At 51.9% G+C, this 25,984-nt stretch overlaps 1 protein-coding gene and 4 non-coding genes across 5 annotated transcripts; all 5 read right to left on the minus strand.

Annotated features, from left to right (window-relative positions):
* Positions 1 to 19,252: 19,252 nt before the first annotated feature.
* Positions 19,253 to 24,683, minus strand: Rpl3 (ribosomal protein L3). Its single transcript, XM_028871173.2, has 10 exons — positions 24,587 to 24,683; positions 23,652 to 23,844; positions 22,840 to 23,008; positions 21,992 to 22,127; positions 21,226 to 21,412; positions 20,583 to 20,743; positions 20,049 to 20,150; positions 19,711 to 19,806; positions 19,456 to 19,575; positions 19,253 to 19,351 (listed from the first exon to the last, which is right to left on the minus strand). The coding sequence occupies exons 1-10, from the start codon at positions 24,587 to 24,589 to the stop codon at positions 19,307 to 19,309; spliced, it is 1,212 nt and encodes a 403-aa protein (XP_028727006.1). The 5' UTR covers positions 24,590 to 24,683; the 3' UTR covers positions 19,253 to 19,306.
* LOC114694398 lies at positions 19,880 to 19,973 on the minus strand. The gene has a single exon (XR_003734696.1). It is a non-coding gene; the product is annotated as a small nucleolar RNA U83B (small nucleolar RNA).
* Positions 21,079 to 21,170, minus strand: LOC114694399. Its single transcript, XR_003734697.1, has one exon. It is a non-coding gene; the product is annotated as a small nucleolar RNA U83B (small nucleolar RNA).
* On the minus strand, positions 22,128 to 22,182 carry LOC114694400. The gene has a single exon (XR_003734698.1). It is a non-coding gene; the product is annotated as a small nucleolar RNA U82P (small nucleolar RNA).
* LOC114694396 lies at positions 24,109 to 24,172 on the minus strand. Its single transcript, XR_003734694.1, has one exon. It is a non-coding gene; the product is annotated as a small nucleolar RNA SNORD43 (small nucleolar RNA).
* Positions 24,684 to 25,984: the final 1,301 nt, after the last annotated feature.

The following is a 25,984-nucleotide window of genomic DNA, read 5'->3' on the forward strand; positions in this document are numbered from 1 at the left end:
GACAAGTGGGGTGCTGCACCCAAGGACTTCAGGAAAAGTTGGCCTCCCCCTGCTCCTGGTGGCTCTGGATGCTGCTCAGCTCCAGCCTTTGCCTCTTCCCACGTGGCTTCCTCCCCCTTCGGTGGGTTTTCAAATATCCCACTCCTTCTTCACGTAAGGGCACTACCTGGATTTCAGCCCCTCCCATCCCAGGATGACCTCATTCTGAGATCCTTCCTCTAATTACCCTAACAACCCTACTCCTAATAAGGTCACATTCTGAGGCACTAGGCGGGCGGGCAGGAACCTCGGGGACCCTAGTCAGCCCACTACAAGGGCCAGAAAGGTACTTGGACCTTTTCTTCTCATCTGCGTGGAGTGAAAACTTGTTGGACCTTCTTTTCTTTCTGCTATGTTGGGGCGCACACGGGTGGAGGCCAGACACACAGGAAGCAGACACTCTCCCCAGAGCTATGTCCGTCATTTACATTTTAGTTATATGTCCTGAGACAGGGTCTCATTCTGTAGCCCAGATTGACATTGAATTCTCAGTGATCCTCCTGCCTCAGCCTGCCAAGCGTATGAGCTCCTTGTTAGAATTTTAGGTCTTGTTTGTTTTTGTTTTGTTTTTTGAGGGGGAGCATATATTTTTTTAGTTTGTTTGAGGTTTGGGTTTTGTTTGTTTGTTTGTTTGTTCGTTTGTTTCATTTTATTTGAGACAGTTCTAACTATGTAGCCCTGGCTAGCCCTGACCTTATACAGCGATCCACCTGCCTCTGCCTCCTGAGTGCTATAATTAAAGGTGTGGGCCACCATGCCCAGTTCAGTGGTGGGTTTTTGTTTGTTTGGTGGTGTTTTTGTTTTTTTGTTTTGTTGTCCTGGAACTCACTCTGTAGACCAGGCTGACCTCCAACTCACAGAGATCCACCTGCCTCTGCCTTCTGAGTGCTGGGATTAAAGGCGTGTGTCACTACCACCTGACCATTTGGGGGGTTTTTGAGAGTGGCTTTTTTTTTTGGGGGGGGAGATGGGGTCTCATGTAGCCCAGGCTAGCCTCCCTCAAACTCCTTATGTAACTGAGGATGACCTTGAACTCCTGATCTTTCTGCCTCCGCTTTCCAAATTCTGGGATCATGGTTATATACACTGCCATGTTAGGCTCTCATTTGAATTTTTAAAAACACATCTTGAATTTTTTTAGATTTATTTATTATGTATACAGTGTTCTGCCTGCACTGTACACCAGAAGAGGGCACTGGAATGCATTATAGACAGTTGTGAGCCACCCTGTGGTTGCCGGGAATTAAACCCAGGTCCTCTGGAAGAGCAGCCAGTGCCCTTAACCTCTGAGCCACCTCTCTAGCCCCCACCTCTTGAATTTACTTGTGTGGGTATGTGTTGGTGGGAAAGAGAGCGCTTTCCAATGGCTCCCGTATGAAGATCAGAGGACAACCTTGGGGGAGTCGGTTCTCTCATGTACCTTGTGGGGCCCAGGGGTTAGTTGGGTTGTCATGCTTGCTAGCAAGCTCTTTTGCCAGCTGAGCCAAGTGCAGTGGTTGCGGTGGACAGGGCTGCTGTGGCCCACAGCCCAGAACAGAGTAAATCTTCCATGGCCATGATGGCCAGGCCCATGTCTGCATCTGTCAGGCCGTGTCGATATATCTCTCTGTACATCTGGCAGACCATGTCTGTGTATCTCTTGCTCGCCTTGGGGATGGGGATTTGTGGGGGATGGGGTGTGGGGTATAAAGGAGAGGGTACTCTGGCCTCAGGCACCAGGTGCTCTCAAGTGAACCCCTGGTTCAGGGTAATTAGTCATCAGACTGTTTAAAGATTTACAAGAGCAGTAGGTAGAAGGCTTAACCAACGTGAGGGGCACATGGAGGGGGGTATAGAGCTTACTCAGCTTCTGGCTGCCCCTGGACACCACGGCACTGGAGCGGGGAGTAGAGAGAGACCAGCTCTGCCTCCCTACCCCTCCTGCCTTTTCCCAAGCCCCTGCTGCTTCGTAAGGACCAGAGGGAACCGAGAACAAGAACTCTGGCCTTGGGCAGACCTCACTGGACCAGGGCTGCGTGACTCTCCTCCCCTTTGAACCTCAGTTTCCACATCTACAGAATGAGACATGGGAGGCTTTGTGTCATGAGCTACACAGAGTTGGCACAACAAAAGTGATATTTCATCATGCTGACGGTCATCACACAAGGTTCACACTCTCAAATCCTAACTACAGTCCTAAGCCTATCTCCCCAAGGCTGCTCTGGAGACATATCTTAGCTGAAGGTCAGGTCCAGTCTCTAACAGGAGTGTCTGATTTGAGGATAAGGATCCTGGGGGAGACTGTCCAGCTGCAGGGCATCTAGATCAAGGTAGCATCTCTCCAGATGTGCAGAGCAGAGCCACACTCTTGGTCTCTGCTTATGTATCCTGTCCAGTGAGCATCATGGGGCTCTTGGACTGTGTCTGGTCATCTTGAGTGAGTTCTGGTTATCAGGTGCAGCCTTGGGGATAGTGGGATTCCTGACTAAGCTATTTTTACGTGTCTAAAAGGCATTTTTTACTATGTGCATTTACACTTTGAGAATTTTTTTCTTTTTTCTTTTTCTTTTTTTTTTTTTTTTTTTTTTTTTTTTTTTTTTTTTTTTTTTTTTTTTTTTTTGGTTTTTCGAGACAGGGTTTCTCTGTGTAGCTTTGTGCCTTTTCCTGGAACTCACTTGGTAGCCCAGGCTGGCCTCGAACTCACCGAGATCCGCCTGGCTCTGCCTCCCGAGTGCTGGGATTAACGGCATGCGCCACCACTGCCCGGCCTACACTTTGAGAATTTAAAGACTTAATTTTATGTACTTTGCCTGAATGTATGTCTTTTCACCATGTGGGTGCAGCACCCTTGGAGGCCAGAAGAGGGCGTCAGATCCCCTGGAACCGAAGTTACAGGTAGTTGTGAGCCTCCACGTGGGTGCTGTGAATCCACCTGGGGCCCTCTGGAAAATCGGGCTTTGAGAATTTGGGATAAGGATTGAAGACGTCTACTGAGGAGATGTCAGGAACCTGACACTTAGGTACTCGGTGACAGTCCCCCGACTCCACTTTCTGGCAACTCTCTTCTGAGACTAGCAGTCAAGTTCAGTTCCAAGCCCTGGCCAAGATAAAGCAGCCCTTTCCCCAGGTGGGAAGAGTGAGTCAACTTTCTCACCTAGGCCCAACCCATAAGGCTGTGGGGCCAAGAGGAGACAGACAGGCATGTTCTCTGTTATTGTAGCCACAGGCCCTCGTTGGGGAATCTAGGAGGCAGAGAGGTGGAGAAGGGGAACCACAGATGACCTAAGGCCCAGAGAGAGACAGGCTCTCCCTAGGCTACACCAGCTGGGACACCCCCCAGCTTCCTTCTGTCTCCCCTGTTCTATTCAGCAGAGCCCAGACCTGCCCAGCACATCACCCCCACCCCACCCTCAGGCTGGTCAACTCCCATTTCTCCAAAGGTACCATGGGATCGGTCTGTGAGCTGTAGTGACTCAGGTGTGGGAAAGACCCATGAAGTCATCCAGCAGCCTGGGCCACCTTGGGGGCTCATGAGACAATCTCTGGACTCACTGGCTGGGGAATCCCGGGAAGGGCAGTGTCTGCTCCCCTGACAGTAAGAGGGACACCCCCACTGGTGTAGACAGGGACTGTCCCAGAGGCTCCAGGCCCTGGCTGAACTCCCTGACCCCAAACTGTGGCCTTAAGCAAACAGGCTCAGGTTACCCATCCCCTTTATCCAGCTGCCCTGCAGAGAAGAGGAAAGGAAATTCCTTAGACAACAGATGGAGGCCCTGACCAGGGCGTGGACCGGGCAGGGGCCGGTCCCTTGTGTTACCTGCTGAGCTGTCTACGCTTTACCAACTGTGGCATCAGGACCAAGATCCAGGCACAGGAGTACCAAGGACAAGGGCTCAAATCCCAGCACCTCCGGCTGTCGGACCTGGAGCTCCCATCGCGTCCCTGTGCCTCAGTTTCCCCTTCTATAGTGACAGGAATGAGAACGGTCTAGCCTGGTGGTTGGGGAAGAACAAGCAAGTGCAGACATCACGTCCAGGTGGCAATCACATGCGAGCCTCCGCGGGAAGAAAGCTTAGGAAGGGGCTGAGGGGGCCAGAGAAGGGAAGAAGGCCACCAGAGAACTACAGGACAGAGAAGCCAGGAGAGAGGCCCTCTCTGCCCACCCGTCTGCCGTGGGACCCCACCCCCCACCCCCCCGGCCCTGTGGGGGCCTGTAGGGAGGGAGCTGGAAGCAGGCCTCACCTCAAGAAGAGGAAAATGCCTTCCGGGAGCATGTTCTCACTCCTTGGGCGAGCCCTGGGAGGACACGTGGGGATCATGGCAGGCAAAGTTACCGCTCCACAGGGAGGCGGGAGATGGACTGAGGAGGTGGTCCAGCTACCAGAGGACTCCACAGAGTGATCAGAGGACATGTGCACAGGTGGTAAACTGAGTCCCAGAGAGAGGCGAGACCTTGGCTGATGTGCCCCAGTCAGGCGGCGGCAGCACACCCTACCTGATGCCTCTCCGAGTTATTCTTCCCAGATGCAGAGAAATGGCTTAGGCCTGGGAGGACCTTGGAAGGCCTGCCCTACTCTCCCCGTCTTCACGTTCCCTTCTGCTGGTCCAGACTCTGACCCTTGACCCACAGTGTTCCGAGTGCTTGGGCTGCCAGGGGAGGGAGCCCACCACAGGGAAGCCAGCCAGGCAGGGGGAGCAATGTGCTGGCATTCCCAGACAAGCCTGGCACATTCCTGCCAGGGTGTCACTCTGCCCCCCTAGTGCCCCACCCGTGCCCCGCACACAGTGCCCATTGTCTGCCCCAGACACTTTGAGCTGCCGCTGCCTCTGGTCTCCGACACCTCCCCACATCCTCCCATTCCCAGGTGGGGCCCCACAAGTCCAAACATCCATCTCTTCTTCGTTCCCCGACCCCAAAAGACAAGTGGTGCCGTTTGTCTGGGAACCAAGCAAAGGTCAGAGAAGTTAAGTGGTCTGCAGCAGGCAACTCAAGACTGCCAGAAACCCTAGACACTGCCCCCGCCATTCATGGCTTCTCCCACCTCCCTCCCAGCTGGGTGTGACCTCCTGCCAGCTTAGGCTGGCTCCCTGTTCCTCTTGCCTCACCGGCCAGGCCACTGGCGACCCCACTACCCAGCCCACGTGTGCATACCTCTGTTTTACAGACCAGGAGTGTGACTCAGGGAGGGGAGCCCTTGCCAAGGCCACCCAGCAAGGAAGCCGCTGAGATCGAGCCCAGGTCAACAGCGTGAATCCCCAGCCCACGCTCTTTCCACCTCCTGCGGGGAACAATGCAGGGCTGGAAGGTCCTGAGAACAGTCGGAGAGGAAAGTGGATCCAATCAAGCCTGGCTGGAAGTGCTTGACACACCGAGGCAGGCGGGGCAGGCTTGCCAAGCCGGCCAGGACAGGCATGCTTAGTTAGTTATCCACCCGTTACCGGGTGCCAAGCCTGGCCAGGGGGCAGACACAGTTCCACTTAGGATCGGTGACACCTGGGAACAGGCAGTGTTGCCCCGCGTTAGGGACCGGGGAAATGGGGTCAGATAAGCACTCCACAGGTGGCAAAGGCCACTCAGCACAAGCTGTCAAGCCCCCTACCCTTCTAGTGTCATTATGTTTTCATGCCTGATTAGCACTCATCATGGCCTAGCCAATATGTCTGCCTATGTTCCAAGAGTCCACGAATTTGCAGTTCCCGCCCTGGATACCCTTCTAGTAGATAGTCTCAGCTCTTCTCACTTCCTTTAAAACTAATCAGAGCCGGCCGGGTGGTGGTGGCGCACGCCTTTAATCCCAGCACTCGGGAGGCAGAGGCAGGCAGATCTCTGTGAGTTCGAGGCCAGCCTGGTCTACAGAGTGAATTCCAGGACAGCCAGGGCTACACAGAGAACCCCTGTCTCGAAAAATTGAAAAAAACAAAACAAAACAAAAAAACTAATCAGACTGGACTACCTTGTAAAATAGCAACTCTGCAGCCTCCAGCACTTGGCAGCTGCCCAGAACCGCCCCACAAGCAGGGCCCACTGAGTACCCAATGCATGTGCAGCGCCTAGGAGCAGACAGCACCCATCACCTACCCCAGCACTCACTTCCCTCCCCCACCTAGTACTCCTCCCTAGCACCTTTTCCAACACCCACGTCTTCCTAGCATCGGGCACCCATCCCAACACCAATGTCCCCCAGCTCCTGTCCTCATCATGTGCATCCTGGGCTCGGGTCTGTCAACTGCCATCTCTGACAGGTATGTGTGCAGCCTGGATTTTTATTCTCTTAATGGGTGACATAAGGAGGGATGAGAAGAATCACAGCTGATGATGCTCTTTCTTTCTTTTTGTTTTTGTTTGTTTGTTTTTTGAGACAGGGTTTCTCTGTGTAGCTTTGGAGCCTTTCCTAGAACTCACTCTGTAGCCTAGGCTGGCCTTGAACTCACAGAGATCTGCCTGCCTCTGCCTCCCAAATGCTGGGATTAAAGGCTCAGCTTGGTGACTCTCTTTCTAACTCCACTTATCTGAAAAAACTGGTCCATGTCACTTGGGTGTCATTTAAAGCCATGAAAGTCCAGTCATCCTTGGCTTATCCACAATGTTTACAAAAATCACTTGTTGCTTCAAGCTCCAGAGCCATGGACTCTGGTTCCGGGGTCCTGCCTCCTCTCACTAGGAGGAGCACAGAACGCCCTCTTGGGATGAACCAGAGAGCGAAAGTGACTTGTCCAAGGCCACACAGCTGGCCAGGTGTGAGGCCAGAGTCCATGTCTGCCCTGGAGACTCCTGTCCTCCTTGCTCTCTAGGTGCTCCAGGTCTGCTTGAGAAGGGCCCGGGCCACAGTTTCCAGCCCCATACAACATACAGTGAAATGGGCAGAAAGGGGAATAACCCCTGAAGGTGCCCAGGAAGAAGCGCTCAGAGGAACCTGGGGCAGGGGAAACCCCACCTGAAGTCACTGTCTCCCCATCGTTGACGTCACATCCACGGCTGGATGACTGAGCAAGCAGAGGCAGGGCCAAGTGTGTGTCTGCAAACACATCGGTAGTGAAAAAGAAAAGAAATAAGCCGGGCGGGGATGGCACATGCCTTTAATCCCAGCACTCGGGAGGCAGAGGCAGGGGGATCTCTCTGAGTTTGAGGTCAGCCTGGTCTACAGAGAGAGATCCAGGACAGCCAGGAAAGCACAGAGAAACCTTGTATTGAGAAACCAAAATAAATGAGTACATAAATAGTACAGGTGCGTACTTCCACACCTACGTTTAGGTTTTTATCTTTTAAGACAAAGTCTTGCCTTGGCTGGGTCTATTTGCTATGTAGCTTCCAACAGAGATCTTCCTGCCTCTGCCTCCAGAGTACTGGGACTAAAGGTGTGCGCCACCACGCTTGGCTTATTTTAGATTCCCCCCCCCCGCCAACTAGGTCTCATGTAGCCCAGGACTGGCCTTGAACTCTTATGCCTCTTGCCTCCACTTCCTGTGTGCTGGGATTACAGTGGGGGAACTACACTGAGCTATGCCATGCTGTATTTGTGTCACAGCACATGGCAAATGCTATAAACCCAGGTTCCTGACCCCCACCCCCCACCCCCCCCACCCCCCGCCCCACACAGTTCTGCCCACACCCAAGCTAAGTGCAGGGCTCTGGCTCTCTCTCTCTCTCTCTCTCTCTCTCTCTCTCTCTCTCTCTCTCTCTGTCTCTCTGTCTCTGTCTCTCTCTCTCTCTCTCTGTCTCCCCCTCTCTCTCCAGAGACCTCTAGAAGTGGCCACCACTGTCTCTCCTGGGTCCATCTCTTCCTTTGTCACCTATACCCTGTTCCCCTCCCTATCTCCTCCCAGCCCATCCTCCACCAAGTAGCCCCCAAATTCTCCTAAACTTAAAAGATGGGCCTGGAGCGATGGCTCATGGTTAAGAGCACTGACAGAGGATCTGTGTGTGATTTCTAGCACCCACGTGGTGGGTCACAGCCATCTACAATGCCATTTCTAGAGGATCTAGCACCCTCTTCTGGTGTCTGCTGGCACCGGCATGCACGTGATATAAACTCAGGGCAAAATACTCGTACACATAAAATAAAAAACAAAACACACACACACACACACACACACACACACACACACACACACACACAAAGCAACTAAAAATTGGATCCTGCCTGGCTCTCTGTCTTCCTCCCAGTCTCGGGTTCTATGCTTTCTCTGGGACTGGTCCAGCCACATGTGTCTCCTTCCCAACCCCATCTTTCATTTCCTAGGCAAGGCATCTCCTCCAGGAGACCCTCTGCTCTCATCCCCTCATGAAGCAGGTCCTCCTGTCCACTCTCCACTCCAGCACCCCCTGGCTATGTCTTCCCATTAAGTGCTTTTTTCCACAACACAGGGTGCTCTCACCATGGAAGGTGACCCTATGTGGACAGGGGTTCTCTCTGTCTCTCAGGCTTACATCCCAGCATCCAGGGCAGGCCCAGAATGTAGATGTTCAATAATGTGTGGAATGGGTATGTCATGGACTCCATGGAAAGGTACAGAGGACTCACGCTTTGGTCATGTGTGCCCAAGGAAGGCCTGTAATGGTGAACTAGGAGGTAAGGGTGAGGGGACAAGGCCAGAACCCGTCTCTCCAACCCACCTGCCAAGTATCTCCAGGACATAGTTTCCTCTTCCCTGCGCCCATCCCCACTGCCAGCCTCTGCCTAGCCCTTCTCACAGCAACCTCTTGCCCCAGGGTTTGTGGGGAGCAATCAAGAGGAATTCCTGGCCCGGAGTCAGCGGAGGTGCCCCAGCAGGCTGGCAGGATGCAACAGTAGGGCCTCTGCCAGGAGATGCTCCAAATTCCAGCTCCCACAGCCCTGCGCAGAGCCCACCAAGTGGGGCCAAGATGTATGGGTGCTCCCCCAGAGCAGGGGGGCACTGGGGAGGTTGGGGGGGGGTAGAGAAGACCGGCAAGTATAGAGTGTAGCAGAGGTAGGCAATGACAACCCCAATGAGAAGCAGACAAGATGTGGGTGCCACTCTGTAATCAGACACCAACAGCCAGGAAAAGAGCAACCCCCAAAAGGGCTGATTAACATGAGACCCATAGGAAGACTCCTGACTGACGGGAGAAAGTCCCTGTTGCATTGCCTCAGTGGGACAAGGATGACCCCACCACTGGCTGGGGCTCAGCCCCCACTTACTCAGAAGTGTCTCCAAAAGGGTTCCAGCATGCTCTGCCATTGTACAATGCGTGGCAAGAAGGATCCAGGTACAAACTTTTTTTTTTTTTTTTTTTTTTTTTTGGTTTTTCGAGACAGGGTTTCTCTGTGTAGCTTTGCGCCTTTACTAGAACTCACTCTGTAGCCCAGGCTGGCCTTGAACTCACAGAGATCCTCCTGGCTCTGCCTCCCGAGTGCTGGGATCAAAGGTGTGCGCCACCACCGCCCGGCTCAGGTGCAAACTTTTAATCCCAGCATGTGGAAGGCAAGGTGGATCTCTATAAGTTCAAAACCAGCCTGCTCTACATATTGAATTTCAAGACAGTCAGGACTACATAGTGAGACCCTATCTCAAACAAAACAAAACCAAGTGGGGCGGTGGTGAACACACGCCTTTAATTCCTGCACTTGAGAGGCATCGGCAGGCAGATCTCTGAGTTCGAGGCCAGCCTGGTCTACAGAGCAAGTTCCAGGGCAGCCAGGGCTACACAGAGGAAACCCTGTCTTGAGGGGGGAGGATGGGGGTGAGGGGAAGAGCTGGAGAGATGGCTCAGAGGTTAAGGGCACTGGTTGCTTTCCCAGAAGATCCAGGTACAGTTCCCAGCATCCACATGGTAGCCCACAATCATCTGTAACTCTAGTCCCAGGATATCTGATGCCCACTTCCGGCCTTCTCAAGCACCAGTCACGCACAAACTGCATATACAGACATGCAGACAAGCACTCATAAATAAAAATAATAAATAAATTATTATTTTATTTATTTTTAGTTTTTTGAGACAGGATTTCTCTGTGTAGTCCTGGCTGTCCTGGAACTCACTCTGTAGCCCAGGCTGACCTCAAACTCACAAAGATCCGCCTCCCTCTGCCTCCCGAGTGCTGGGTCTAAACCTGTGCAGTACCACCACCCGGCTAAAAATAATATTTTTTAAAAATTAAGAAAGGGCTGGGTGGTGGTGGCGCACACCTTTGATCCCAGCACTTGGGAGGCAGAACCAGGCAGATCTCTGTGAGTTCGAGGCCAACCTGGTCTACAAAGCAAGTTCCAGGAAAGGCACAAAGCTACACAGAGAAACCCTGTCTCGAAAAACCAAAAAGAAAAACAAAATTGAGAAAGAAAGGAGGAGTAAGGTCCCAAGTGAGAAAATACAGGGCTAAGCAAGTAAAAGGTTCCCTTCTGGTCTCTGGGCCCCTGGTCCTTGTCACGCCCCTCCCTGGGTCAGGGCCAGGGGTGATGGGCTCAGACAACAGCCCCTGCCCAGCTGTCAGCATCCAAGCTGCTGCCAACGCCCACACCAGTGCACCTGGCCTGCCAGCACCGTCCCTCCCCACCTGCAGCGTGGCCCCGGAACCACAACGCCTTTGCAGGAATTCTAACCCAAGTTCTTCCAACCAGGAAACACCAGGACCATGGAGTGCTGGACCATTTCCCACTCTATCTCCAAGACTGTCGAGACTCCACTCTCCGAAGCCTGGCGTCGCTTCTCTTCTTGACCCTTTGGCCAAGTCTAGAAGCTCAGAGCCTTACAGACAAAGATTAGAACCATGGAAAATCTGGTGGGGACTGGGGATTTGCGGAGCACGACTCTTCGAAGCTGAAATCTCCCAGTCATAATCCCTGTGCTCCACTCAGGAGCCCCCCCGACCTTCCAGCCATCCAGACTAGCGAGCTGCAGCAAGACAGAACAGGTGCTGGTTGGGAACTTTAGACCGGTACCCTGAGCCTGGGCTGCAAACAGGATGGGACAGGAAAGAGACGGGGCCCTTGTGAGCAAACCCAGGATGCTGGAGGCCTCTCCTCCCCACCTGAGAGGCTCCTCCACAAGGCAGGAGACAGGCAGGAGAGAAGGATCGTGCAGATGCCAAGGGGTTGGCGGGAGGGTGTGTGGTCACCGGGGGTGGCAAGATCTTTCCCTGCCGAGTTTGGAATTTTCTCCTGGCAGGGGGAGGTCCACCCTCCTAGGAGTGGAAAACAATCCCTGGCATCTGGCCCCTGAGGCTGTATGGTTTCTGACAATCCACCATTATTATCCTCCCTACCTCACCCTAGCCTGGTGCAGAGGGGAAACTGAGGCAGACAGTCAGGCAGGTAAGCAGGCAGGGCCTCTGGCTAAATTCAGAATCTGACTCATCCTCTGGAAGACTCCAGTTATTGCTATCCCTAGCAGATACAGAGTTAAAACTGTGAGAGGGGCTAGAGAGATGGTTAAGAGCACTGATTGTCCTTCAGTAGGACCCAGGTTCAATTCCCAGCACCCACACATGGAGGTTCATAACCATCTGTAACTCCAGTTTGAGGGAATCCAGTTCCTTCTTCTGGTTTCCTTAGGAACCAGGCACCTCTATGGTTAACATACACGCAGGCAAAACACCATACCCATAAAAATAAATAAATATTAAAAGAAAAAAATCATGAGCCGGGCGTGGTGGCGCTCACCTTTTTTTTGTTTTTGTTTTTTTCTTTTTGAGACAGGGTTTCTCTGTGTAGTTTTGGTGCCTGTCCTGGACCTTGCTCTATAGACCAGGCTGGACTCACAGAGATCCCCCTGGCTCTGCCTCCCAAGTGCTGGGATTAAAGGCGTGCGCCATCACCACCTGGCAGCCCTCCACTTTAATCCCAACACTCAGGAGCCAGAGGCAGGTGAATCTCTGAGTTTAAGAACAACCGGGTCTTCAAAGTGAGTTCCAGACAGCCAGGGCTACACAGAGAAACCCTATCTCGGAAGGGAAGGAGGGAGGGAGGGAGGAAGGGAGGAAGGGAGAAAGGGATTGAAGGAAGGAAAGAAAGAAAATAAATCTTTTTAAAATATTAAAAAAGAGGGCTAGAGAGATGGCTCAGAGGTTAAGAGCACTGACTGTTCTTCCAGAGGTCCTGAGTTCAATTCCCAGCAACCACATGGTGGCTCACAACCATCTGTAATGAGATCTGGTGCCCTCTTCTGGCTTGCAGTCATACATGCTGTATACATAATAAATAAATAAATCTTTAAAAAAATATTAAAAAAGAAAGCCGGGCAGTGGTGGCGCACGCCTTTAATCCCAGCACTCGGGAGGCAGAGCCGGGCGGATCTCTGTGTGTTCGAGGCCAGCCTGGGCTACCAAGTGAGCTCCAGGAAAGGTGCAAAGCTACGCAGAGAAACCCTGTCTCGAAAAACCAAAAAAAAAAAAAAAGTTACAAAAAGCAAAACAAAACAAAACCAAAAAACAGATCGAGTAAGCACCTGGCAGGCCAGGTGGAAATTAAGACCAGAGAGGGTAGTAGTTTGCCCAAAGCGTACCAGCATGCTTCTCTTTACAATTGGTTTTTGCTTAAGGGTTGTTTCTTGTTTGTCTTGTTAGTTACCTCCCACCTTATTCTGAGGCAGGGTCTCATGTAGCCCAGGTTAGACTCAAGCTGGTTAGGTAGCTGAGGTTGGCCTGATCCCGTGACCACCTTTCAGGTATGGAGGTTGACAGTAGGACACCACAAGACTCAAGCTACCGTTCTCCTCCTGTCCCTGCGAAGGCTCACGTCCAAGTCCTCTAGGAAGCCCTCGAGCCTCACCCTTTCCAGACCCCTTTTCCACTTCCGGCTCCCTGCTACCCCGGGATGAAGTCCAAGCTCCCTCCTGCGGCTGCTCACACCCAAGAACCACTAGGCCAGAGCTAGTCTCTCCCCAGAGTCCTCTGCCTCCCCCCGTGGTCCGGCTCTCCTTCCTCACTGACCAGCTTTCCCCAGAGCCTTTCCCGTGGCCCTCCTGGAGCCTTGCCTAGTGACCCTCTGGAGCCCTGGGCTCCATGCACGGCATTGACGGCATGTCTGCTTCTGCCTGGTCACTGAGTCCAGGAGTCATCTGGAACAAGGCTTGGCTGGGTCTTAGACTGGGCGGGAGACCAAGGTCCAGGGGTTCAGTCCCTTGCTCAGGGTCACACAGGAGGTACCAGAGCTGGGAATGGGACCTTTCAGGGGGAGGAAGGACAGAAGAAACATACCCCACGACCCCTGGAGTCTCAGGGCATCCGGGCTAGAGGGCCTTCGTCTAACCCTCATCTCCAAGGCCCAGAAGCCCATTCTTCCAGAAGCACACCCCACCCAAGTCACACAGACACCCTGAGACACAGCCCACCCCCACCCCCACCCCCACCCCCGGGCTGGGTTACAAAGAACACTCTGCTGCCCAAAGCCATTTTCACTTCATCTTTTCCTAATTTTGCTTTAAGGAAGTCACGGTGGCTGGGCCTTTTCCCCCTTCCCACACGCACTCTCGATGGCTTCCTTTTCTACCCCCCACTTCTCTGGAAGCTTGGATCATGGGGACCAAAACACAGGGTCCTGCCCTATAGGGACGGCGGCCCCGAGGCACAGTGATCTGTGCTCACCGCTTAGGGCAGGGACAGTATCGTGTCATTCATTTTTCAGCCTCTTTATGCATGCCTCAGTCTACTGGTCTTCCAACAGATTTTGGAAGTTCACGAGAACAATAGGGCAGCCAGCCCTGACTCCAGGAGATGGTGTGTGGCTCGAACCCAGAGCCGACAGCAGCAAATGCAGAGACACAGGGACAGACAGAACTCGGAGTGAAGGGGCCTAGAAAGCAAAGCCCATGGGGACTCTGGAGCTGTGGGTGTTCAAGCAGGTTTCGGGAGGAGGGGCCACTGAGGTGTCAGCAGGGTGAGCCCCCTTCCCAGTGTGGAAACGGGAAAAGCATCCACACAAGGAAACAGGACCACCTGCTTCTCTCTCCGGGTGAAGGAGCCTGGGGGAGACTGGTACTCACTCAGCCTGGCTCTCTGCTGTGAAATGAGGGGTTCCCTTAGCATCTGCTTCCCCAGATAAGAAGAGTAGATGGGACTGTATGAGCCATAAGCCAAGTATGGAGGAGTCCTCTTCGCCCCGCTCATCCTAGTTTGATGAGTTAGGGCTCTGTGTGGACTGAGATACAGAACCTGGATCCGGGCAGGGAGATGGTGGCTCCTAGTTCCCACCCCTGGCTCTCTGCCTGTTGTCAGGTTGTTGTTGTTATTATTATTATTACTGTGTGTGTGTGTGTATGTTTGAGGTAGGAGGGGACGTACCACAATGTGCATTAGAAAGTCAGAGGACAACCGGCAGTAGTTGGTTCTCTGCTTGTAGCAAAGGATCAGAAGTTAGTTCTAGGTCATCCTTAGCTACGTAAGGAGTTCGAGGCTGGCTTGGGCTAAACAAGACTGTCTCAAACAAACCAAAAGTAAAAAACAAAAACAAAAAAAAAACCCTGCTCACCCAGGCTGGTGAACTTAAACACACAGTAGGCACTTCATTTGGCCCTCTGCTCCGGAGTACCTACTATGTGCCAGGCCCTGCACAAACTGCTCTGAGACAGCCCAGCCTACAGGTGGAGGCCGGTCTGGACACCAGGACAAGCAGCAGAGGGCACTAGCCCAGCTTCAGGCTGCTGTGACCTCACAGAACATGGTCCAGGGAGGACTGGAAGGTAGTTCTCAGTCAGAGGTGACTGCACAGGACTGGTTCCATGAATTTTATTTTGCCGTGTTTAAGGCCTGGGCTGGCCCTGCCTAAGATGCGGAGTGCTGCCTCTAGTTTTGTGAATCAGATCAAAAGCTCTGGGTTGGAACGGGACATGCTGATGCATGCCTGGAATTCCCTAGCACTTGGAAGGCTGAGGCAGAAGGATCAGGATTCCAGGTTAGTGTAGGCTACAAAGTGAGCTCCAAGCCAACTTGGGTAACCACATCTAAAAATAAAAACATTTGGGGTATAAGGTCGAGGAGAGCTGTTCCCTGCGTCCCCCCGTCCCATCCCCCACCCCCACCCCCGCATCAGCTTGCCTCTCACAGCCCCACTTCTACAGTCTGGACAAAAGAACTAAGTCATCTTCTTGTAAGACTGTCCAGACATCTGGCCAATATTTAGAGACACAGAATGGGGCCAAGGAGGTTGCTGTGAGGCCAACACATAGTAGGTGCTTCATAACCGGCATTGACATATGAAAGGTGTGAACCATGGTAGGCCCTTCAGTCAGAAGGCCTTGCCTGGGAAGGAATGGGTAATGACGTGCTTATAGGGAAGAGGCCCCCAACTCTGGGTCTGACCCCCACTCCAACTCCTTGCTCTGTGCCTCAAACCTTGACTTCTAGAAACAGCACCTACCCCTTCACTGGGCAGGTAAAGGCAGGTGGATCTCTGAGTTCAAGGCTAGCCCGGTCTACAGAGCAAGTTCCAGGACAGCCAGGGCTACACAGAGAAACCCGTCTTGAAGAACAAGAAAGATCCGGGCGGTGGTGGCACAGGCCTGTAAATCCAGCACTCGGGAGGCAGAGGCAGGCGGATCTCTGTGAGTTCGAGGCCAGCCTGGGCTACAGAGCGTCCAGGACAGGCTCCAAAGCTACAGAAACCCTGTCTCGAAAAAAAAAAAAAAAAAAAAAAAAAAAAAAGAAAAGAAAGGAAAAGAAACAGCACCTGCCTAACCTGCTCTGTACTTCAGATGGCTTGGGCCTCTGGGAGTCCCCAGTGCAAGACCTAAAGTTGAGGTCAGTGGTGAGCTGGGAGACCGTAGCTCTCCAGAAGAAGGGCTTAGGTCTACCATGAATGAACCGGTGACTGGCTTGGTTGGTTAACAAGCCTTAGTCCTGCTGCACTGGTGTGGAGAAAGGTGGGGGGTATGAGTGTCAAGGTGCACATTGTGTGCGCACGGGCACTGCTGTCCCTCTGCTTGGACCGCCAGGAATGACAGGGCAAGGATTCTGCAGAAGCACAAGTCAGCCGCTGTCACCTAGTACCCTGTGCTATGCCCCAGGCTGGGCACTGGCCGGGCAGCCTGCTGGAGGGGTCAACTGGCCACTGTGGCGGCTGTGGTGATGGGGAAGTGGCTGCTTCCACTATCTTTAGTACCTTCCCTCAGCCTTCGACTGCCAGACTGAGCAGAGCTCAAGGCGGGAGAGGGAGGAGGCCACTTCTCCATAGTCACATGAAGCCAGTGACCTGAAGCCACCATAGCCATCCAGGCACCCACTGTGGTGTCTGATTCTTCTGTGCTTACAATTGGGGTGAGCACCATGTCACCCCATTTGTGAAGAAATCAGAGCCCATGGGGAGGGGAAAGGACAGAGCGATTCAAGGGACTGCATCCTCACATCCCTCCATCCCTCATGGAGCCTTGCTGGCCCTACTTGTTGTGGGCAGTGGACACAGTGGTCCAGAGCTTAGCTTCCTAAGGCAGCCAGGATCTGCCTCGGGCTCCCCTGCTCCTGGGAGTATCACCAAGGAATGGTTAGCCTCATTCTGCCTCAGTTTCCTTCTGTAGGCTGTTGGGATCACCTAGTGATGTATGTGTGACCCAAAGAAGCTCAGAAGCAGCTATGACCTCACTTCTCCATCTGTGAAATGGGAACAACAGCTCTAGGGGCTGAAGGAGGTGGCTCTGAGTCAGCAGGAGGCGGGATGCACAGTAGGTACTCAGTAGCCAGTCTGGTCTCTGCAGCTGCTCCTGACAGATCTGGGTCCCAGCAGGGCCACCCCACAGCTGGTCACCCTTAATCATGCTACTTACTCCATCCTGGCCTCAGCTTTGCATCTGCACGGTGAGGTGGTAAAAGATCCCACTTCAAGGAGTGGCCCTAAAGATTCTGAAGATGGGGCTGGAGAGATGGCTCTGCAGTTAAGAGTCCTGGCTGCTCTTCCAGAGGTCCTGAGTTCAATTCCCAGCACCCACGTGGTGGCTCACAACAGTCTATAGTGGGATCTGATGCCCTCTTCTGGCATAAAATCATACATACAGATAAGATACTCATATACATAAGATAAACAAATCTTTAAAAAAAAATGTTCTTAAGATCTCAGGGCCAGGCAGGGAAAAAGAAGCGACCAGGCTCTTGGAAGCTGTCCGGGGGCTAGACCAAAGACCAGGCCTCCGATGTAGAGAGGCAGTCAGGTCTTCAGGAGAGGGCAGGGCAGGTAGGGGGCCACAAGCACCTCAGACAAGTAGCTGCGTGCTGAGAGCTGGCAGATATGAGGTTGCCTAGTACTGGGGAAAGGAGACAGCCTGGGGACCCATCCCACCCCAGCAAGACTGTCCCCAGGGTCCAGGCTAGAGCACTCTGAGGGAGGTGGCAGCCAGCTGGCCATCCCTCTGCCCCCTTGGGCCATCCCTAGTAACTGGTAAAGACATGGCTTTGTCATGCCTTTTAAGGCAATGGCGGCTCCTGCCACTACCTCCCTGTTCCCACTTGCTCAGAAATTCCCAGCAGGTATTCTTTTTCAGGATTGGAATGCGACTCCTTGTTTTGCCCACCACAGGATTCCAATGAGGCCTGTCTGGGTTCTGGTGAGAGGAAAGCGTGACAGGAACGAGACAGTCATGGGAGATGGGTGGGGAGAGGCAATGACCCAGGCCCCATCCCAGGAGCCTGCAGAAATGCTGGGACTCCCATCCAGGTACAGATGCAATACTCCAGTTACTGAGCACCTACTGTGTGTCAACCTGTGTCCTAGAGAGAGCAGGAATCTACAGGGAACTAGGCACAGCTCTCCTCTCTCAGGAGCTGGGACCAGAGCCCAGAAGTCTCAGGCCTAGAGCCTCTCTGCACCTTCTATTTCTCTGCCTGAGTGCCCATACCACAGAGCTTCACCTGAGGCATCCTTTCCTCAAGCCTGAGAAGCCCCACCATTGGGCAGCCAGTGGCCTGTTTTCTCTGCATTTCCCATCTGCCTTCAAGAGGTAAACAAGTTCCTTAGAGAAGTAGCTTCAAGGTACATGTCTCTCCAGTCCTTGCAAATAGCTTCCAAAGAGACCAAGCCTGGGGTAGAGAGACTAATAATGGATTTCTTTTTTCTTTTGGTTTTTTCGAGACAGGATTTCCCTGTATAGCTTTGGTGTTGTCCAGGATCTCGCTCTGTAGACCCAAACAAGATCAGAGATCTTACTAGAATGTGCCCGGGCCAACTAGATAGCAGTGGAGTTGGGCTGTTCGCCATGTGCTGCACCCACCCCCTGGTGGCCCAGGACATAAGTACAAGATCAATTGCCAGACAGCCCCAAGTGACCACTGAACCACAACAGCTTCTGCGTGGACCTGTTTGGGCCCTGCTCTTAGTAATGTATTAGGCCTATAGAAGAGACTAAAGCATTCCTGACACTTCTGCCCACTAATCCCAGGTCAGCTGGGTTTTACAGGGCCTTATTCTCCAGTTGTGGGCCAGGATGATTAGGTACCTGGTCCCGAGACCAAAGGCCTCAAGGTGGACGTGCAGGAGCCTGAACTTGGAGAAAGTTAACCGCCCTTGGGGGCGTGGCCTTATAATTCACTACCTCCACCCCTGCAATGCCCTGCCACCATAGGTGAGGTGACCTCTTGAGACAGTATAGTCCTGGTTGGTGGTCCTAGAATTTTTCATGTAGATCAGGCTGCTTTCAGAAATGCCTCCCAAGTGCTGGGATTAAAGAGCTGGGCAATCTTGCCTCAAAAGTTTAGTTTTTAAATTTTTTGTTTTTAGATACTGCCCGGCTTGGTTTCTTTTTTAAAGATTATATATACAGAAGAGGGCACCACATCTCATTGCAGATGGTTGTCACCACTATGTGGTTGCTGGGAATTGAACTCAGGACCTCTGGAAGAATAGTCAGTGCTTTTAACCTCTGAGCCATCTGTCCAGCCCTTGGTTTAAGACAAAATCTGTCTAGTCCAGATAGGCCCATGATCCTCCTGCCTCAGCCTCCTCAATGCCAAGATCACAGACAAGCATGCACCAGTCAAGCTCCAACTGGAAGCTACCATGTGTATCACCCCAAACATGCATAATCGGGCCAGAAGTCCTATCAATCAGTGCTGCCAAAGGAAAGACAAGTCCTAACTCCACTTGTCAAGCCCAGTTTCACCCAAGCTCTGTAAACAGACCTTCCAGACCCAGAAGACACAAGACTATATTGCCCCTCAGTCGCTCAGGCATTAAGCCAACCATTTTTAACAGTCTAAGTGTTGCTGAGGCACTAGGGCCCTCACCACTTAGTGTCAGTATTGAATGCCCCTATCAATGAATGGCTGACCATGGCCCTACAGAAAAAAGTGAGGAACCAATGTCACTGGAAAAACTTTTATTGAGACCCCACCAGCTGCGCAAAGTGCTTCTGGCATTAGGCACCTTCCTCCTTGGCAATGCGGTCTTTCTTGAGTGGTCCCTGTGGAAGACAAAAGAGCAGGACTCAGTCTCCACTATCCTTCACACAGCCAAGGAGGCAAACAAACAGCCAAGACAAAACGGGACATGTAGGTAGGTCCTTACCATAAATGCTTTCTTCTCCTCCATGGTCTGGAAACGTCCATGGCCAAACTTGGAGGTGGTGTCAATGAACTTCAGGTCAATCTTCTCCAGAGCACGTCGTTTGGTCTGCACCAGCAAGGACTGTGGGGCCAAAAGGAAAAAGTCAGTGACTGACAGTCCAAAGTGCCACACTGCTGTGAGGCAGAAAGAACAGCACAACTCAGGTAAGCTATGCAGACTTCACCCCGGGACAGGCCAGGACCTTGTTAGTCTCACCTTGCGCAGAGTGAGCACTCGCTTCTTGGTTCCCACCACACAGCCTTTGAGCATGACGAAGTCATTGGTCACCTCACCGTAATGGACAAAACCGCCCTAGAGAATCCAAGTTATTGGTGAAATTAAGAATGCGGCCAGTTGGTTGCATTAGACAACCATGGTCAGCAAAGCTGTTCTCAGAAGGAAGGCAACAGGGAATAGTTCCTCAGTCTCACTCGGGCGCTGTGCCCAGCGCACATTCCAGAGCCTCATCACAGAACAGCTGGGCTGGATGGAACCCACTCCTCACCAGCACAAGCACAGCCCCCGAGTGCCATCCCACAGAAGCCAGCACTCACCAGAGGGTTGATGCTCTTGTCAGACAGGTCGTAGTCGGTAGATGCATTGTTCTTGATCAGCTTACCATCCTTGATGAGGTAGCCTTGACCAATCTTGTAAATCTGACAAACACAACATCAGTAAATAAGACAGTCCGAAGGACCAAGGGTAGGTGGATCAGCAACCAGCCTGGTACCCAGAGTCTGGAAGTGTGTCTACAGATGTGTTCTCCAGGTACATGGACCTGATCAAAAATACTGCTACTGCTAGACACAAGCTTTAGTCTCAACACTCAGAAGGAAGACTCAGGAAAGTCAAAGGCCCAAAGTCCTCTTCAACTAGTCAACCATCTTGGGCCACATGAGTCAGATTAAAAAAAACTTCCAAGGCAGCCTATGTCATGCAGCGATTATTCATCTAATAAGCAGAAATACTGCTTATAAAATGAACGTTTTAAAAATTCCCTGGGAAAGGGTTGGGAGATGTGGGTTCTCAACAGTGACTGTCCTACAGGACTGAGAGCCTCCCACCTGCAAGATCCCAGTCAGCCTTACCTTCTTGTTAATCTCTGTTCGATGATGGTAGCCTTTCTGTCCAGCTCGAGCCACAGAGAAGGCCACACGGGCAGGGTGCCAGGCTCCAATACAGGCAACCTTGCGCAAACCTCGATGGGTCTTGCGGGGCAGTTTCTTTGTGTGCCAACGACTGGTCACCCCTGGACAGAACATGTCACTGTTACAAGGGTCCAGACACAACTCTCTCCATTCCCTGCTAGTACCCAACTAGAATTTATCTTGAGGTACTTGTGACAAAACAACTTGAATTACCTATTTATTACACAATGGGTGAATTAAGATGAGCTGAATACTATCCCATATTTCAAATCAGACTGGATGGGTGTCTGCCTAACAGTACTTGGCCTCAAGTATTTGCATCTGCAGCAACTCTGTCTGCATGTTACACATAAGTAGAGGCCAGAGGTTGCCATGTCTTTGATTTCAAGGCAGTTTAACCCCAATCCCTAGAACCTCAATCATGCTGACCAGGGATGCTGTTCTCAGAAGGAAGGCAACAGGAAGTGCTTCCGCAGTGTTACTCAGGTGCTGTGTCCAGCACATTCCAAGGCCTCATCACAGAATAGCCAGGTCAAGCTCCCATGCCTCACCCACAGCATCACAAACCACTACCAAAGCTTACCTTTGTAGCCTTTGCCTTTTGTCACCCCGATGACATCAATCATCTCATCCTGTCCAAACACCTGGTTCACAGGAACCTGCTGCTCCAGCCTCTCCCGGGCCCAGTCCAGCTTCTCGGCTACAGTGCCCCCATTCACCTGGATCTCCATCAAGTGTGCCTTCTTCTGGCGCAGAGGAAGCAGACGCATCTAGGAAGAAGTGGAGAAAGCTCAGATCAACTTGTCAGCAATCTTATTATAGTGATTGGCTTCCTGAGACAGGAAGTTTTTATAATGGTTCCTGTGACCCATCTAATGAGCTGTCTGTTTAGAAAACGAAATACATGAACCCAGGCTCACACCATCATTTCAATATATCAATATGAGTACCAGGTAAGCAAAGGATAAAGCAAGACTAGAAGTCTATTAGGTTAACAAACTGAAATCTTCAATTAAATACCCATGCCACTACAGGACAGTGCCAGCACCTTGCTACTATAGACTGCCATCAGTTTAAGCATTGATGGGTGGGTGAGCTGATCATAGAAAGCCTAGATGGAGTAAGGTGCCACAGTGCCCTCTGCTGGTCAGAGACACCATTAGCGCACACCACCCCTGGCCAAGAGGCAAGCTGAAGCTGCAAGTAAGCTGCTTACTGGCCTGTCTGCTCTTTAAGGAATTTTGTTTTAAGACACCTGAATGTCCTAATGCCCCCAAATTCCTGTGGAATGACAAAGTGAACAGGAGCCAATAAAGCCTCCCTCACTCCTAGGTCACAGGGGTGCTCACCTGAGTGTGGGCAATGATGCGGATGACCTGGCAGTACTTCTTCATGCTGTTGAAGTCCTTCTCCAGCTGTTTCTTGCCCATGTCATCCTGCCATTTCTTACAGTATTTGGTAAAGGCCTTCTTCTTAGACTTGTGCCTTCAGGAGCAGAGCAGAGTTGGGGGAGGGGCCCGGTGCAGGCCTTCATCACCCTTGCAAGGGGTGAGAGGAAGGCAGACTGGCACCATGTGGGCATGGGGCTCATTGCCGGCTTCTAAGGAGCCTTTTCCACCGGCAAGCGGAGCCTGGATGGAGCTCATCGGGCAGAGCCGAGCGGAGCTGAGCAGAGGTCCACAGGTTAATGTAAGCCATACACATAAAGAACACAATTCTTGCTCCAGGGCACCAGAATCTCCCTTTCTCTACCTGGGGGAACATCTCAGTAATGATATCAGGGACCCAGGAACACAGGCCAGAGGCGAGGGACTTGTCTGGTACAGTCCACGCTCCCGTTCAATCTCCAACATAAAGGACAAACTCAACGAATGAAGCTTGTCTATTAATTATTTTCTAGCTCCATCTGCCATTTCAGTATCAAAACACTAACTCCAACCACCCATGAGGATTAATGGAGTCAGATTTTAGCTTAAGAAAAAAAAAAAGACTATCTCCAGAACCCTCTGATCAATGTACTCGCACTAAGAAACCCAGTACAAGCCAAGTGGTGGCATATGCCTTTAATCTCAGGACTTAGGAGGCAGATGGCCAGCCTTGTCCACAGTTACAGGACATCAAAGGCTACAGAGAAACCCTGCCTTGAAAGGGGGGGGGAGAATCCTAATTCTAGTTCCTTGGCTTGTCCCCTCCTTACCAGTTCTTGTAGAAACGCCTTTTACACTCATCACTGATGTGCTCAGCAAATACTGTCTTGAAGGTCCGGAGGCCTCGTGGGGTTTCAACATATCCCACAATGCCCACAACTACCATGGGTGGTGTTTCCACAATGGTGACAGCTTCTACAACTTCTTTCTTATTCACCTCTGTGAAGGAAAACGTACATCAGTGGGCAGACAACTACCAACACGTTCAAATGCTTTTCCACGGACCCACAGAGGCTTTCTGCCTGTCATCCAATTAGTTGGCCCTCTTTGGCCTTCCAGGACTGCTCCTCACATCTCCAGGCTCTGCAAAGGGAGCTCTTTACTACAGTTGAGGCCTAAGTTCCCAGGTGTTTCACAATACCTACGCTACACTTCTCATTCTGCCTGCTTGCCGCTAGAACAGACATTAAGCCTGGTAGTGACTATCACCTTTGATCCCAGCATTCAGGAAGTATTGGCAAAATGTCACATGCTTTATCTCAGACTTGAAAAAACTCTTAAAGCTAAGGATGCAGCACTCCATTCTGAGGACTAAGTTTTAATCCTCAGGCATCCACGTGGGTGGGAAAGACCAACTTTAACTCCATCCCCACAGGATTTTACACTGGGTCACATTATCTGCCTAGGACATTACACCATCAAGTGGGCACACTGTCATCTAAGTCACCTGTTTCAGACTCAAAAGCATAAACCACCCAAGGTGGAACATCTGCTGAGGCTTTGCAAATTTACTCCAGTACCAACCATTCCTGAATGAAAGTATACCCAGACCCAAGTTGGGACAAGGAAGCACTCTACATACTGGATCCTGGTCTGTCAACTTCCCGGACGATATGGGTCATGCCAGCCTTGTAGCCTAGAAAGGCTGTGAGATGTACAGGCTTGGAAGGGTCATCCTTGGGGAAGCTCTTCACTTTCCCACGATGCCGGCTGCTGCGCTTCCGAGGCAAGAAGCCCAAGGACCCATGCCTGGGAGCAGAGAATTTCCTGTGAGACTGGAGGAGAAAATCAAACATTACAACTGCTTGGATCAACCCATTATACCAAGAGTATGCCACTTCTAAGTAATCTCAGATAGTAGGCCTCAACAGGGCCTTTGCTAACGTTAACTTTGAACACTGCCATGCGATCAGTACAAAACTATTAAAAATTCCTAAACGAGCTGGTTTACGTTCGAGCATTGATGACTCACTGCTAAATGGCCACATGGCGCTCCGAGCGCCAGCCTTCTACAGGTAGGCCTCTAGAATTCCCAACGCCAAATCAGAACATGACAATCAGCACAGAGTTTCTGTCCGCCCGTCAGAAGGTTCATCATTTGTGGCTTCTGGGAACTCCGGAGACCCTCTTTCCTTTCGCGGAAGCACATTCCAAAACGGAAATTCGTCCATGCCCCGCACAATGGCTACCTTCTTAGTCAATGCAATCCAAAGACCGCGGCCTCTAGCAGGCTACCCCAATGCTCAACTAACATAAAACTGGCGTCAAAACCAAAAAATAACCAGTTTTAAAGCAGAGGGGCCTTTAGGCGGCCGCCCAGGCCGTGGCCTCGCCCCGAGGCCCGGGCCGGTGCTCCGCACGCGTCCTCTATAGAGAGGTCTAGGCCCCGTCGCGGCCCGCGCCATGTGCCTTGGGCTCCTGAGCGGCTTCCCAGTGTTGGTCAGGCCGCGATGGCGCCGATGGGTCGCGGAGACCGTGGCCCAGAACCAGGGAGACAGCCCGCACCGCCACACGTACCATCTCGCCGTCACACGCCGCCGATAGAGGTCGGCCCGGCGGGCGCGCGGGCTATATAAAGCCACTGAGTGGCCCCGCCCCCTCAGCGTGCCAGCGTGCTGCCGCAGTGGACGTCGGGTCCAAGGACGCGCGCAAAAACGTCACTGTCCCGCCCACTTGGGATGGACCAGTAGCGTCCGTACGGCAAGTGGTTGGGTTCAAACGTTGCGAAAAGCCTCGGAGACGCCGCCGTACGGAACGTAATGAGTCTACGGCGTTCTGCAGCAGCCAAACTTGATGAGAATGAAGAAAAGTGGCTGCATTGGCTTGTGTCCGTGCGCTACGCTGTCACCTCTAGAATCGAGTCATCCCGTACTAACCCTTTCAGCCCTACACAGGATCGAAAGCAATCTCGTTGAAGCAGGCTTAGTTACATGGAACTGCTGCTGTGCGAGCTCGCGAGCTTTTAAGTTGGAAAGACTGGATGAAACTCGTTTGCTCTCTGCCTAGCCAGTGATTTTAATGCAACAACAAATTGCTTTAATACGCCATGATTTCGGGCACACCTCCATCAGGTTCGGTGTCTGCCATTCCAGTACCTAGATGCCATGTCCCGTTCACATTTTGTTCTTTCTTCTTCTTTTTGTTTGTTTTTTTTTAACGTGCATTCGTGTTTTGCCTGCATGTCTGCCTGTCTGCCCGTGTTTGGGGGACAGATCCCCTGGAACTGGAGTTACACACAGTTGTGAGCCGCCATGTGGGTGCTGAACTTGAACCCCGAGTCCTCTGAAAGAGCAGTCACTGCTCTTAACCGCTGAGCCATCTCTCCAGCCCCCATATTTTGTTCTTAATTTTTAGATTTATTCATGTTATAATGTATGTATGGGTATGTTGACAGGGTGTATGTATGTGCATCACGTGTGTGCCTGGCGTCCGTGAAAGTCAGAGGAGGGTGTCAGATCCCCTGGAACTCGAGTTGCAGACAGTAGTGAATGCTGTAAACCAAACCCCGCTCCCCTGGGATAACAAGTTTTCTTAACTACAGAACCATCTCTCTCCAGATAAAGAAAAAGAAAAAAAAATTTTTTTAGGAGTGAGAACATAGCTTTATTAAAGAAAAGTAAGAAAGAAAATTTCTGAAAGTGGGAGGAGTAACAAGTGCAGAATATCCTTAAGAAGTTATTTAATCCTGGGAGGCAGAGGCAGGCGGGTCTCTGTGAGTTCAAGGCCAGTCTGGTCTATGTAGGTAGCTGCAAGCCAGCCAAGGCTTTATGGTGAGATTCTGTCTCAAAAAAATAAAATAGCCGGGCGTTGATGGCACACACCTTTAATCCCAGCACCCTGGAGGCAGAAGCAGGTGGATTTCTGTGAGTTTGAGGTTAGCCTGCTACAGAGTGAGTTCCAGGACAGGCTCCAAAG

This window comes from Peromyscus leucopus, chromosome 20, assembly GCF_004664715.2.
Source record: "Peromyscus leucopus breed LL Stock chromosome 20, UCI_PerLeu_2.1, whole genome shotgun sequence".
NCBI lineage: Eukaryota > Metazoa > Chordata > Mammalia > Rodentia > Cricetidae > Peromyscus > Peromyscus leucopus.